This window comes from Scomber japonicus, chromosome 3 (genome assembly GCF_027409825.1).
Source record: "Scomber japonicus isolate fScoJap1 chromosome 3, fScoJap1.pri, whole genome shotgun sequence".
Lineage (NCBI taxonomy): Eukaryota > Metazoa > Chordata > Actinopteri > Scombriformes > Scombridae > Scomber > Scomber japonicus.
The window spans coordinates 22,101,420-22,114,684 of NC_070580.1; the positions used below are offsets into that span (position 1 = coordinate 22,101,420).

At 44.0% G+C, this 13,265-nt stretch overlaps 1 protein-coding gene across 1 annotated transcript in view; it reads right to left on the reverse strand.

The window, feature by feature from the left end:
* The window catches only part of skib (v-ski avian sarcoma viral oncogene homolog b), a 31,526-nt gene extending 18,891 nt beyond the window's left edge, over positions 1-12,635 (reverse strand). Inside the window, exon 1 of the mRNA XM_053315304.1 lies at positions 11,517-12,635. Within this exon, the coding sequence (XP_053171279.1) occupies positions 11,517-12,410 (894 nt within the window). The 5' untranslated portion in view covers positions 12,411-12,635. The remainder of the gene's footprint in view (positions 1-11,516) is intronic.
* Between the last annotated feature and the right edge of the window lie 630 nt (positions 12,636-13,265).

The window sequence follows — 13,265 nt, forward strand, 5'->3', positions numbered from 1 at the left end:
AGCCGGGCTAACTGCAGCCTCAGCACTTCTTTCCATATTCTCCAGTTTCAATCCAAGAGAGAGAACAAAGGCAGAGAGCTAAGCTGCTGCAGAGGTAATGAGGACAGAGGCATGCAGTACAGGAGTGTGTGCCCTCAATAACGAGTGCTGCTGCAGTCTATGATGGAGTCCTGTTGGACAGCACAAGTAAAAATCCATGCAGCTGCTCCTAGCAGCCACTCAGCCTGTAGTCTGCCCACAGACAGCAGTAACTGACTGACTGCAGCCCACCCTTTTTACACTGCAGCTCTGTCTACCACAAAATGGAAACCACAGTGTGACTGGAATTTGCTTGGAGACACATTGGGATCCATGTAGCGAGCTAGTAAAACACCATTAAAACTGTTTATTTCAATTTAAATACTTTAGGTAACAAATTATCTAAGTGTGGCTAAATGTTTTTAACTGTTTAAGTCATTGCAAATGGTGGTTAGACTATGTATAAATATGGCTTGCACCTTTCTTACATGCAAACAGAAACAGTTCAGTGCAATGAAAAAAAAGAAATGTTCCCATAAAAAGTGGCTGAACAATTAATTCAGATGAAGATGACTCTAATAATGCACTGTCAAGAAATCAACCAAAATGTGTCAGATGGCAGAACTGAGTTTTCATAAATGACACAAGCTCAGATTCCTGAGAATGACAAACACTGCGAGCTGTGGTGTGAAGTATTTGTGAAGAATGGCGCAGCAGGGCACAGTATTGAGGAAATCCACATAAATTATTGCTAAAGGAGAATCCCAATTAAACTTGAGGACACACCCTTTATAGTGAGCGTCTGCCAAAGTCTACCCAACTCTCCAGCTCACCAGTTGGAATCAATAATCTGACGAAAAAGGAAAAAGCATTTGAAGGGAGGAATTTTACTGCAAAAATAAAAACTTGGAACAGAGGAAAAAAAAGGGAGAAGCATGTCTTCCTAGAATTGGTATTCATTATGCACCTAATATCCTTCACTAAAGCCAAACAATGCTTGCTCACTTTTTTTGCATCATGAATGACATGTTCAGTTTTGCTTTGCTGCTTTTGCAGGCTGGTGTGAGTTCCATTTAATCACAGAACATGTTTACAACCATGCATTGAAGAAAAAACATGTAAACATCCTACATGTTTTAAAAAAACTAACTAATTATAGTAGTATGTATTTGACGGGTAAATATAAGTACAACATTATTTACCCCGAATGTCTCTAATTTTGCAGTCGGAAGCATTCCACAGAAAGGCTGTTTTGGCAGCTCTTGGCTGTAAAGCTGTGTCAGTGCTGGTCCATGCCAGCTCCACCCCATTAAGGCCGAACCCTGCACATCATGTGTTTCCACTTTACCGATAGGGTGGAAATGACCTCAACGCAGTAAAAGATGACAGGGGTGCTAGCGCTGTTCACCAGATGTGTGCAGAGAGAGAGAGAAAGAGGAGGAGGAGGAAGGGGAGAGAAAACCATTCGCCTGAAGAATTTACTGCAAACCCCTGAGGAGCCCTGTGATTGAGGGTTCAAGTCGAGCTCCAGAGGTTCCTGGTGTATCTCAGCGGCACTCAGCTTCGTGGAGCACATACCCTCCTGGCTGGGCCAGACAGAGAAGTGCATGCACGTACACATGCAGTAGTGCGCGTACATGCATACATCCCCAAAACCCCACTGTCATTCCACTGCACCTGCTAGCTACACAAAAGCCACTTCCTCCCACTGTGTCCGGCCAAGCCCCTTTATCCCATTTCGTATAGCGTGCACCACAACAAAGGCAGAGAAATTAGGGAGCTGCGTTGATGATAGGGCGACTAATCTCTTTGGAGGGACTCATTATATCAGCAGCCTGTACAGTTCGGCAGCTGAAAGGGGTGAATTAAATATGGACATGCAGAGATGGGCGTCTTTGTGAAGATGAGTGCACCAACAATGCCCTGTTATTACCTCTGGAATAATTCATACATTCCATATGGGACAGATGCCCTGACCAGACTATCATCTTTGCATTTGATTAAACACATTCGACTGATACAAGGTCACAAGTGAATTCATTATCTTCAAAATATCTGAATGTTTTGTTTTACATCCATATTTTTTTTAGCTCATGACGGTCATGTAATCCTAGTTCATATTTATTCTTAGAAGGCTCTTTTCTCTGAGTTGAAAAACTTCTTCAGATCATCAAAGGTCACACGACCTTGCACTAAAACACATACTCCTGTGTGGCAGATTAAAGCTGTTGGCGCCAAAAGGAGAGGTGATTACTTAGTTTTTGATGATAATCTGAAAAGCAGCTTGAAGTTTTTTTTAAGATGATGTGTGCGCTAGCTAAACTCTTCTCTTGACATTGGCCATACTCTGCTTAAGTACCTCCTCACTCACTAATCTGGGTGTTAGGTTTGACCGTCAGCTGGCTTTTGATGATCATATAAGACATCTATGCAAAACCTTGTTCTACCATCTTAAAAACCTCTCTAAACTCTACCCCTCTCTAACCCTGTAAGATGCAGACAAACTTTTATATGCTCAAAACTGTACTACTGCAATGCGCTCTTCACAGGGATCCATGGCATGAGCATTCAGAAGCTCCAGCACATTCAGAACAGTGCACAAGATATAACACCAATGTTTCCATCGCACTGGCTCACTGTCTCCTTCAGGATTGTCTACAAAGTCCTGCTACTCGCATACAAGTACATCAACAGACATGCGCCTTCCTACCTACAGGAACTGATCATACCATGAACCTCCACCTGGATCATCAGATTTGCCAGCTCCTGCCTGCTCCACTGGGGAACTCAGTACTAATTCTGCACCATGGGAGGTCGAGTCTTCTGCTCTGCTGCACTTATGGCACAGCCTTCCTAACCATCTGAGGGCAGCACAGACCCTATTATTCTTTATGTTTTGTATTATTTATGTTGTGTGTTCAATGTTATTAATAATTGCACATTGAGTTTCACTATGAATGCAGTGCAGTACAATTAAATGTAGTATAATAATAATAATAATAATAATAATATAACTATAACTATTATTATTTTTATTAAGACACAAGGCTTATAATAGTCTCCTCATTATAGGATAAAGGGTGAGCCTGCTCTATTTCAGGCCATGGCTGTCTGTGTCTGCACTCGTCGACTGGCTGGAAATAAAGCCAGACGCCTGTCAACGCCACAAGCACAGAAAGGCAGGCGGCCCTGCTGGGCAGCCGGTGCAGGGGGCACAGTGCGGGCGACCCTGCAACTATTAGACACCTGCCAAAAGGGGGAGTGGGAGGGAAGAGGTGTCCCCAGCATGTGAGCAACCATGGCCCATCTGTACGCCTGTCTCTCTGAATGTAGATCTTGCTATATTGATACAGAGAGAAAGAGCAAAGAGAGAGTGGGGTGGGGCAGTGGCTAACAAAAAAAATGTGCCGAGGTACAGTGCATTCTGCTTTTGAATGAGGTAATAAACAAGGTTAACAAGGTCAAAAAGGGAAAATGCCCACCTGGCCAGATGATGCTGTGGCAAACAGTGACCATGATGGATCCTGGGGTGACTGTAATACTGAATAAATAACTTTCCCCCCTCACTGCATTAGAGTCTGCTAGGACAGCTGTGCTGAATTCATTTGATACGGGTGCCTGCTGACAATGCTGCATTGCTCCGTCTCTGCAAGAAAGCATGTCGAGCTGGTCTGAAGAACACACAGGGTCTTGCAGCTTTTCACCAACACTGAATGATTGTTCTGCTATGAAACACCAAAGCTCTGACCTCCTGCAAAACTACAGCTAAGGGAAATAAACCATTTTTTGGGAGTTTGACGGTTGAGAGCTCTGTGGTACTGTTTGTGCAAATTGTCAGAGAGAAGACATAGGCGTCTGTAATGGCACACAGAAAAACAGGAGAGAGCTGAAAATGTGGATCCTACTCATTTGTTCATTTAGCACGCTCTTGAAACTAGCCTGTAGAAGGAGATAGAGGATGGTTATGAGGTCATCCTGACAAAGTAGCAGTGCCTCTTCATATCTATCTATCTATCTATCTATCTATCTATCTATCTATCTATCTATCTATCTATCTATCTATCTATCTATCTATCTATCTATCTATCTATCTATCTATCTATCTATTGCCCCTGGAGCAGTACAGTTAAACATGTGCAGCGTATGTAGGCCAGTCTGAATACAGACTGATACAGCATGTGCTCACTACAGTGGAGGTGGAGATCTAAGTATAAAGCAATGTGAGGGGGAGTGCAGTAGGAGATCTCAGTGGAGGAGAGGAGGAGAGCCTGTGTCTGTGTATTTGTCTGTGTGTGTGTGTGTGTGTGTCCTACAGGGTTGAGGAGGTGTCAAATGGAGGAGGTGAATGATGGTGGCGGGGCAGAGGAGGTGTCAGACAAGGAGGTCTCAGTGATGGAGAGGGGAGCTCTATACAGTGCTGACCTGTGGGAGCAGTGTGTGTGATGCAGAATGAAGGAGGAGGAGGTCTGAGTTGGAGAAAGGAAAGCAGCAACAGCAGCAGCAGCAGGAGCAGCAGCAGGAGGAGGAGGAGGAGGAAGAGGAGGAGGAGGAGGAGGAGGAGGAGGATAGACTTGTCGAGTCACAGTGTGGAGGTCACAATGAAAGAGGATGGGCAGTGAATGGAGGAGGGTGAGGTCTCTGTACTGTAAGAGGTCTATGCACTGTGAGGTCTGTGCGCACATGTGTGTGTGTGTGTGTGTGTGTGTGTGTGTGTGTGTGTGTGCGTATTCTGGCGCGCTTCTTTGAGCCCACCAGCCAGAGAGCATGAAGTTCTTATTTAGCACAGGAAGAGCAGCTCTGCTTAGCAACCGCAGCTTCCCTCCAATCACAAGCGCACAGAGCAGACTCCAACTGAGGATGAGTCCTTTCTGAGTGTGTGGAGTCTCATAGAGGCCTCAAAATGTTGAGGTACACACCTGCCCACACACGCAAACATACACAAAACAGGTCTGTAATGCAAACTATCTCTGCAGAATTGTACTCTGAGCTTTTATGTTGCCAGCATACACACCCTACTGTCTGTTTCACTGTCTTCTGAACTCAGCAGAGAATTCAAAGTTAATCTAAACCATCCTAATCCTAAAATAAATTATGCATATCCCAAAGAGCAAGGGAGTCGTGTAAATCCCTAAAACATTCATTCTCCCCTTTCCCGCAGCCACACACAGAACTGTACAGCAGCTTGGCACCACACCAGTTGCAAGTGAACTGATAGCGACTCCAATTGTGATCTGCTAGCCATCAAAACAGGAGGCACGAACAAGATTTGGACCAAATGCTGTCTGAACACTGAGCAGTCTGTTTGGTTTAGCTGCGTGAGCTAATCCTCCTGATAGCTTTGGAGGTGGTCGGTGGGCGGATTGTAGGCGAGAGCAGCATGCCGATTTGTCATATGGCACCAGCAGGGTCTACTTCTGCTCTGGCTGGAGCTCCATTAGCACATCTCCAATGTGGTTTAACAGTTATGTAGCTTGGAGCTGTGGGTCATTAAGGAGAGACAGAGAGAAAATTTAAGGGGATAAATATTGCAATATAGCTGATGTCTTTGGCCTCTGTAGTCTCATCAGAAAGGCACTTGAGTTGGCATGTGCAATTGTACTGTTGGTTTCTCCATGTAACGTATTCTCTGCAGTACATCTAATTCATGCTCTAATTACAAAATTCCAGAGGGACTGGTTATAAATTGTGAAGATGCTTTGAACGAGCCAGGGAAGGAGGAGGCCCATGGCTCATGATGTAAAGCAAATGACATTCAGCATGTCTGAGTCGATCTCTGCTCCTAAAGACGTTGTCCAGAGAAGATGACGGTTTTGATGTGCCCTGTGGTCTCTGCATTCCAGGAGTTATGTAGGATTATCAGAGTTTAACCCCCCCGACTGACTGCAGCAGCTTAGTAGCTCAGCCAGCAGCAGATGCAGACTCCAGGATTTCCTGTCTCTGCACCAGATGGGCCTGACTCTTAATCACAGAGCTCAAAATCAGGAGGTGATCGAGGAGGAATTGATGATGATTGTGGAATAACACTAACCCGAAACAGGCATCTGTTCTGCCACTAACTGACTGGCTTGTTGACTGCAGTCACAGCCAGTGCTCATCTCCTCCCTCATCTCATCATCACTGATCAACACTAATCATCCTCCTCCCTCACTCCATGACTTATACAAGAAGTCTTTCACACATTAACACTGTGCTGTGTCATCGAGCTTTATAGAGGAATTAACAGCGATAAACATTGTTCACTTCAAATGATTAAAAGCAGAGATGGGCAGTAATGATAGCATAATATTGATGAAGTGACTAGATATTGTCTAAAATAAATAGATATAATAATGGATCCCAAATTGCTCTCGATGGCCAGGCCATCACCTTGCATGGTAGCCTGCTTCCATGTGTGCGTGAATGTGAGCATAAATGGGTGAATGAGCAGCAGAAACATTTTAAAGTGCTTTGGGTATAAGTGCTTCATGAATGCAGCCATTTAAATATGATATGACTTTTCAGTTTTCCAGTAACTGCTGCTTACAGTAAAGTCCTGTAAGACCAGTATGCTGTTTTACAGTAAATTGCTCATATTTATCTAAAGATGGTTTAATAATCTTGTGTCTAATAATCTAAAAACGTGTGTATATAAATTTGTGTGTGTATTTACATATGTTGATTTTGATAAGTGCTATATCAACAAATCAAATTCTAATTTAAAAAATATTTGAATATATTTGAACTGATCAATTTCAATTTTAAGTGTAAATAGTTAAATAAACAACAGTAAAATATCATGACAGTGTTTTTATGGGGAAAGTTGGTGAAAAATATTGTGACATGGTCAGTGTTACAATTGCCCATCTGTGCTTAAAAATATGTGAGCTGAAAGCTGCATATATCGATGTAGGGCTTGGCGATATGGTTGAAATCTTTACCACAATACTATACGGGATATTTTCATAACACCCATACATGTCACAATATAACAAGTGCATTCAAAATTGCCTACTGTTTGCATGAGCCAAGCTCTTGGTTTGTATAAAACAAAAACTTCAATAACTAATTTAGTTAAATTGTAATTACAGCTTGCACATAATCATTACTTTGGACAACAGAAATTTGTATAAATATAACATAATAAGATCATATCGTAATGATATGATTATGCTGAAAGTCGATTAATGATTATACCGAAATAATTGCCCATCCCTATCTCTATCAGACATGCAGACACCACTTTTGGCTCCAATCTGTCTTTGAGCACAGAACCAGGAAGCTAGTGACACAAGATTTCCCACCCTGGGAGAGGCTGGAGGTTGCAGATCTATCCACACACCACCAAGAAACAAGGCACTAACAAAGAGAAATGGCTGCACTTCACAGCTTCTGAAAGCCCAGACCTCAGACAAAGGAGGCGGCAGGTCTTTCGTACACATCACCCATGACAGGACCCCAGCTGACACTCTTTTAACATGGGGTCACCGCTGTGAGAATGGAGGCCACAACCCCTGGGAGCTCCTGACACCCCTTTGCCTTGACACGCCATCCCTGCTTTGGCCAAACGCTCTGTCCAGCGTGCACTGCAGAGACGAGGTGATGATATTCTGGGGGGGCTGGTCAGTGGGGAGTTGGGTGCTGGGGAGGGGAGGGGTTGGGACTCAGGCGACTGCTCTCAAAGCATGATGTTTCCAAAAGAAGACTGATGAGGAGAAAGAAAACTAAAGTCTCAAACTACCAAAAACATGGATTGCTGCACCACAAAAAGTCTTCAGGACTATGATTTAGAAATATTTGAATTCTGAATCAAATGACTGACTCTAAATTGAATCTGGGTGGGTCAAGTCTTAGCTGGCTGGGTCAACACTGGGCAGACAGGCCCATCAAGGACCAAAGGGATGCATCATGTCAGCTTTCAGGGCTTCCTAGAGGTCAGCAGACAGATGGGAATGGAAATGAGCCGGCAGAGAGCTCATTTTAATCTGGCTCACACAGCTGATTCCGTCATTACACGCTCCTGTTTACATGCAATCACACTCATATACTCCCTACACATAAAAATCCGCATATACAAGTAAACAATTCATGCTTTTACCTGAGAAAGGAAGAGGTAGATTTCTCATTAATTCATTAACTTTAATAACAGTTAATAACTGAACACACAACCTTTTACACTTCGACACACATTTGATTGGTTTGCTCCAGGTTTGAGGCTAATTTCATCGAGTGAGGAGAACAATAGGATGAGAAATGGCATAAATTGGCCTCAGTTGAATGGCTTTAATATCCATTCCATTAAGAAGGGTCTACACAGTTCTCCAGAGTCCCCTTTTACTCAGATGATTGATCGCATTACCTTCACTTCTTAGGGATATGTTTTTTTTTCTTTTTTAAAGTTAATGCTTAGAAGTATTTGACTTTGGATTGAAAAAAACTTAAAGGTTTTGCAATTCAAATCCTCTTTCTTTGAGACTTTCATGCTAATCAGAAAAGTTCACATTTGAATTATTATACGCAAGGTTCAGCACAATGCAACAATCCATTTTAAACAAGACTAGGTCACTAGAGGGCTTTTTATTGAAATAATGGATACAGGAAGTGGTGACACATGTGGTGTCACCACCAAGGCCCCAGGAAGTACGCAGGGCTTTGACTACAGCCAGTTTGACATAGGGCCTTTCTCAAAACCAAGTACGCCAAGTTCAGACTTGTGTACTTTCTAGTTCGGACTTTGCAAATTCGACTCGGGAGTACAAACGTCTGAGGGCAGGAGGACGCAGTATGATCATTCTGCCTAATGATATGGCCATTTTAATACATTTATATTTATGTAAATGTGGTGATATCTATAGATTTAAAGCCCTAGAGGCTGTTTTGTCCAGTAAAAACATGATGATGAATAATGTGGCAGCTACAATTGTTAGATTTCATCTGTGAGGCCAACATTTATCTTGCAAAAGGAATTTTATCATTCATCAAAATGTTACAGAGACATTAGAGCCAGCGGTAAACCACCAAAGAGCTGCCCAGATTAGTTCATTAGATCATGTTCTCCCTGGGATGACAATGGATGTTGACCGGACGATCATCTCAGGAGTTAACAGCTCCAAAACATCTTGGAAAATGTGGGAGCAAATTTATAAATAAGCGTTATTTGGTTAAAATGACAACATTTTAAGAATCTAAAAGCTTACTTTCTTACCTGAAAAAATATTTAATAAAGTGACATATTAGGAGTCCTACAGTGATTCTGGGATACTTGGTTTCAGCTGCCTTCAGCTGAGCAAAGGTGTAGCTTCATCACTCAGTCAGTGACAGACATTCACATTTATAGGGCTGGCCCCACTGTTGTAGTCCAGCCAGAAATGACTCAAAATTCAAGTTTCAGGATCTTGGATAAACAGTATTGTAACCACACACAAAATAGTGGCATTTTATTGGAATTGCATTTCAGGCTAATGTTTGTTATCTGTCCATTGTACGTATATCCCTCCGTCTTTTATCAGACAGCCATCTGGCCAGTGGACTGGACAGTAGGGCATGTGATTGGATGGTGTGAAAAGAATGGGGGAAGGCAGGGTCAGTGTCTTTGGTGAAAGGTCAGAGGTTATGGCCCTTTGACAACACATGTCAAGGCCTGGCTCACACACCCTGCATCTTCTGAATGAGAAAGTCTGCAACCTCCCCTCAGCAATCTGCCGTCATCTGCACATTAAGCAAAGGGCTAAATGACCAAATGCTGGATTTGATGCAAAACAGACACAATGGTTCACTGGTCTCATTCCCTCCTCTGATCTGGCTTCTGCTTTTGTGAGTGTGCTGCAGTATTTCAAAAATGACTGGTTATGTTTTACATTCACATCATTATCAATAATAACTGGAATCATTCTAAATCCCACTTAAATCTCCTAAGAATACTATTACACACACTAAAAACAAAAAAAATAACACACGCTCAATCAAATATAATCTTCTCGGCAGTGTCTTGACAGCGCTGTATCCGCACTAACCTCCACGTACATGAGGTGGAAGTCTAGACAGATGATACCAACAGAGGAGGTAACCTTCGAGGTCTCTCTTATTAATAAAACACACTGACATCAGAGGGAGGCTGAGGCAGACCGATAACATTGAGTTTTTGTTTCATGGGTAAGCTGAGCCAAGCTTGGTCTGCTAGACCCCCGTCCGGCCTTTCAGCAGCTTGGCCTGTCAGGCTGATGTATGGGGGAGCGCTGGTGTGCAGCTCCCTGAGGACCAGGCCTGTCTGCTAACTGGGACACAACTGACAGTGAACCACAGCAAACACGCACTGCCCCCTCTGCCACAGTCTCTCCATGATGCTCAGCCCCAGTGTATATCACACACACTGAAAGACTGTCAGTGCAGGACTCACAATTTTGGAAAATATATAACACACAGGTGATACATCAAGAACTGCCGACTGCAGTTAGGGAAGAAATTAGCCACAGGTGCAATGCAGGACAAATATTTTTTGAAAAGATTTTGTCAGGAGTCTGTGTCGAAATCTTGGGAAAACATGATCTAAATCAGCTGTGGATGCTCTCAGGACCTTATAGCATGAATATTTCTAAATTGATTCTAAACCAAAAGAAAAAAGATTCAAACATTGCTTCACCTTTTCTATCACTTTCAGGCATGCTTCCATAAGCCAAACACTTTTAGTACTTTTTTAAAAAAAAGAGAGAGAGTACTGAGGTTTCCCTGTGAGACATCTCCTGGCTCCTGCTCAGACTGGAGCAGCACCATGGTGATGCATACAGAGGTGTCCACTCATTAGCAGAGTCCCACACAACAGCTGCTCTATGACGAAGGAACAGCCACCTTGTCTCCTGGCTCCTTTGTCCATACTAAACATCTCTCCCACGCAAGGAGCCAGGACAGTGACATATACACACACACACACACACACACACACACACACACATTTTATCCTATCCTGACCAGCCACAAAAACCCTCCTCTCTCTCACAGACACACACATTTCCATATCCAAAATCTCAATAAACTCTTATCCCCTTTCCCACCTCGTGGCACCATGATAGGCTCCCCTGCCCCCCTCTCCTGTCTCTCAGTAATAAAATATATCATCGGGACTCCATTTATCATAATGCAGATGCCCTTGAGCAACCATGTGGGGGTGGACCTGGGAGTTTTAGAGAGGTGAATGAGGCTTTATACATGAGGTGTTTCTCAGTACAGAGTAGAGGGGACACACACTGGAAAGATGTAATGTGACATGTGATTTGCATTATTACTCTATTGGGGGTGACTAATAGGACTGACAGCACTTGGAGAAGATACAAACAATCAATCAAAGTAAATGCTGTCAAGCATAATGAGAAGGAAGCCTTCTGAACATTCATGTTAATTAATGCAGATCCTGTAGTAGGCCTGGGGCTGATGAAATTTCCACGGATACAAACAAACGCAAAACACTGAAGCATTCCTCAAAGACAAAGAGTGATGGTTAATAACAGGGTGAAACAGAACAGACTTACTCTGCACGATTTACTGGACAGCTTGCCCGTCAGATCATATTTTCCTTTTAACTCTTTAAGCAGCTGCTCCAGGTGACTCTTCTCCTCCTTCCCGGTGTAGTCCGGGTCTAAGAGCACATAGGCCCGCCAGTTGGCGGAGTCGAACCCCCAGTGGACTGTCCGGTTCTCAAGTCTCTTGTGACTGTGGACCACAAACTTGTGAGGTGGGAACATGAGCCTGCAGTCCATGCACTGGATGCAGGCAGCACTCGGGCCGGTGTACAGTTCAGGGACAAACAAACCTTTACACCGGCCGAAACATTCATGATACACTTTGAAGCTCTTCTCGGTTCGCTCCAACTCCAGGGAGCCTAACTCCTTGTTGCAGTGAGGAGGGTAAGTACCGCCGTAGATGAGAGCGTTGCAGAGGCGCTCAGCATCCGTCTGAGTGATCAGCCCGCAGGACGGAGCCGAGAAGGGCAGGATCCCCACCACTTTGAGGATCTCCAGCTGGTCCGCCGTGCACCTGGAGCAGTAGATGTGCAGGTCATCGCACACCGAGTTGATCTGCTGGAGGGAGAAATCTCTCAGGACGCTGTTGAGGATCTGCGGCAGGCACAGCCGCTTCTCGCCACCCACAACGAAGCAGGAGATCGGCTCCCGCTCCAGGACCGTCTCGCACCTCTCCGTGGAGCGGTCGGACGGGATGAACAGTGGACCGGACATTACTGGAGGTGTCTGAGCCGGCAAGGTGAGCATCATCTCTGCGGATTTCCCATCTTTACAGAAGAGTGAATCCTGGTGCCACCGAGCGGAGAACGCCGCCGGTCCACCGAGAGAGCGCATGGAACTCAAATGAAACTGCTTAAGAGTTTGTTGAAGTCCGGGATGGGGCTGAAAGCTCGTGCCCTCCATGTTGTCGCCGGTTAGGAAAGAGAGTTCAAAACTCAAAATGAAAGCTAAAATTGACTTATTGGATAGGGCGTCCTCAGCATCCGGCTACACGCTCAATAACGCGCATTTCCATGTCACCGGAGAAGCTTCCCAGCGCGTCCATTCAGAAAACTGAAGGCTGCAAAATTCATAGGGGCTGTTCCTGTAAGCAGACGCAATTAAAGTCGACAACTCCTAGACTCAAAACTCGTATTATCCAACGCACAATCACCGGGTACTGTGTTTCTATGCGCTCCTGCGGTTTTACGCACTCCTAATGTGCGCCCGAAATATGCCTCGTCTGCTCAGTCTGGCGTACTCTCAGTCTGTCTCCCTCTCGCTCGCTCTCTCTCTCTCTCTCTCTCTCCCTCTCTCTCTCTCCCTCGCCCTCTCTGTTTGTTTGTGTCTGGTTCAGTCATTGAATCCCAGCCAGGAATGTGACTGACTCCCCGGGCTGGCTCTTCCCTCAGCCAGCTGTTCCTCCCTCTGCTACATGGCAGCTGCACATAAAAAAAAAGGAAAAAGAAAAATCCTTCTGAACCGAGGCGAGGGTGGAGCTAAAGAAAATATAGTTGATTTGAAAATATAAAAATAAACTTTTCTTCAGACGTTTTAGACTTGCAGATCAGCAGTTTAGTTTCTCTTTAGCAGTTCTAAAACAAACATTTTAGATGAGACGATGTAGAACATATTTTATATTCTCTAATGAAGGTCAACATGAAATAGTGAAAACAGGCATACTTGTATACTCCATCACATTTCAGAGGGAAATGCTGAACTTTTTACCCCATTATAGTTAAAGTTACTGCTTAATAGAAAACAACATTTATGAAAGAT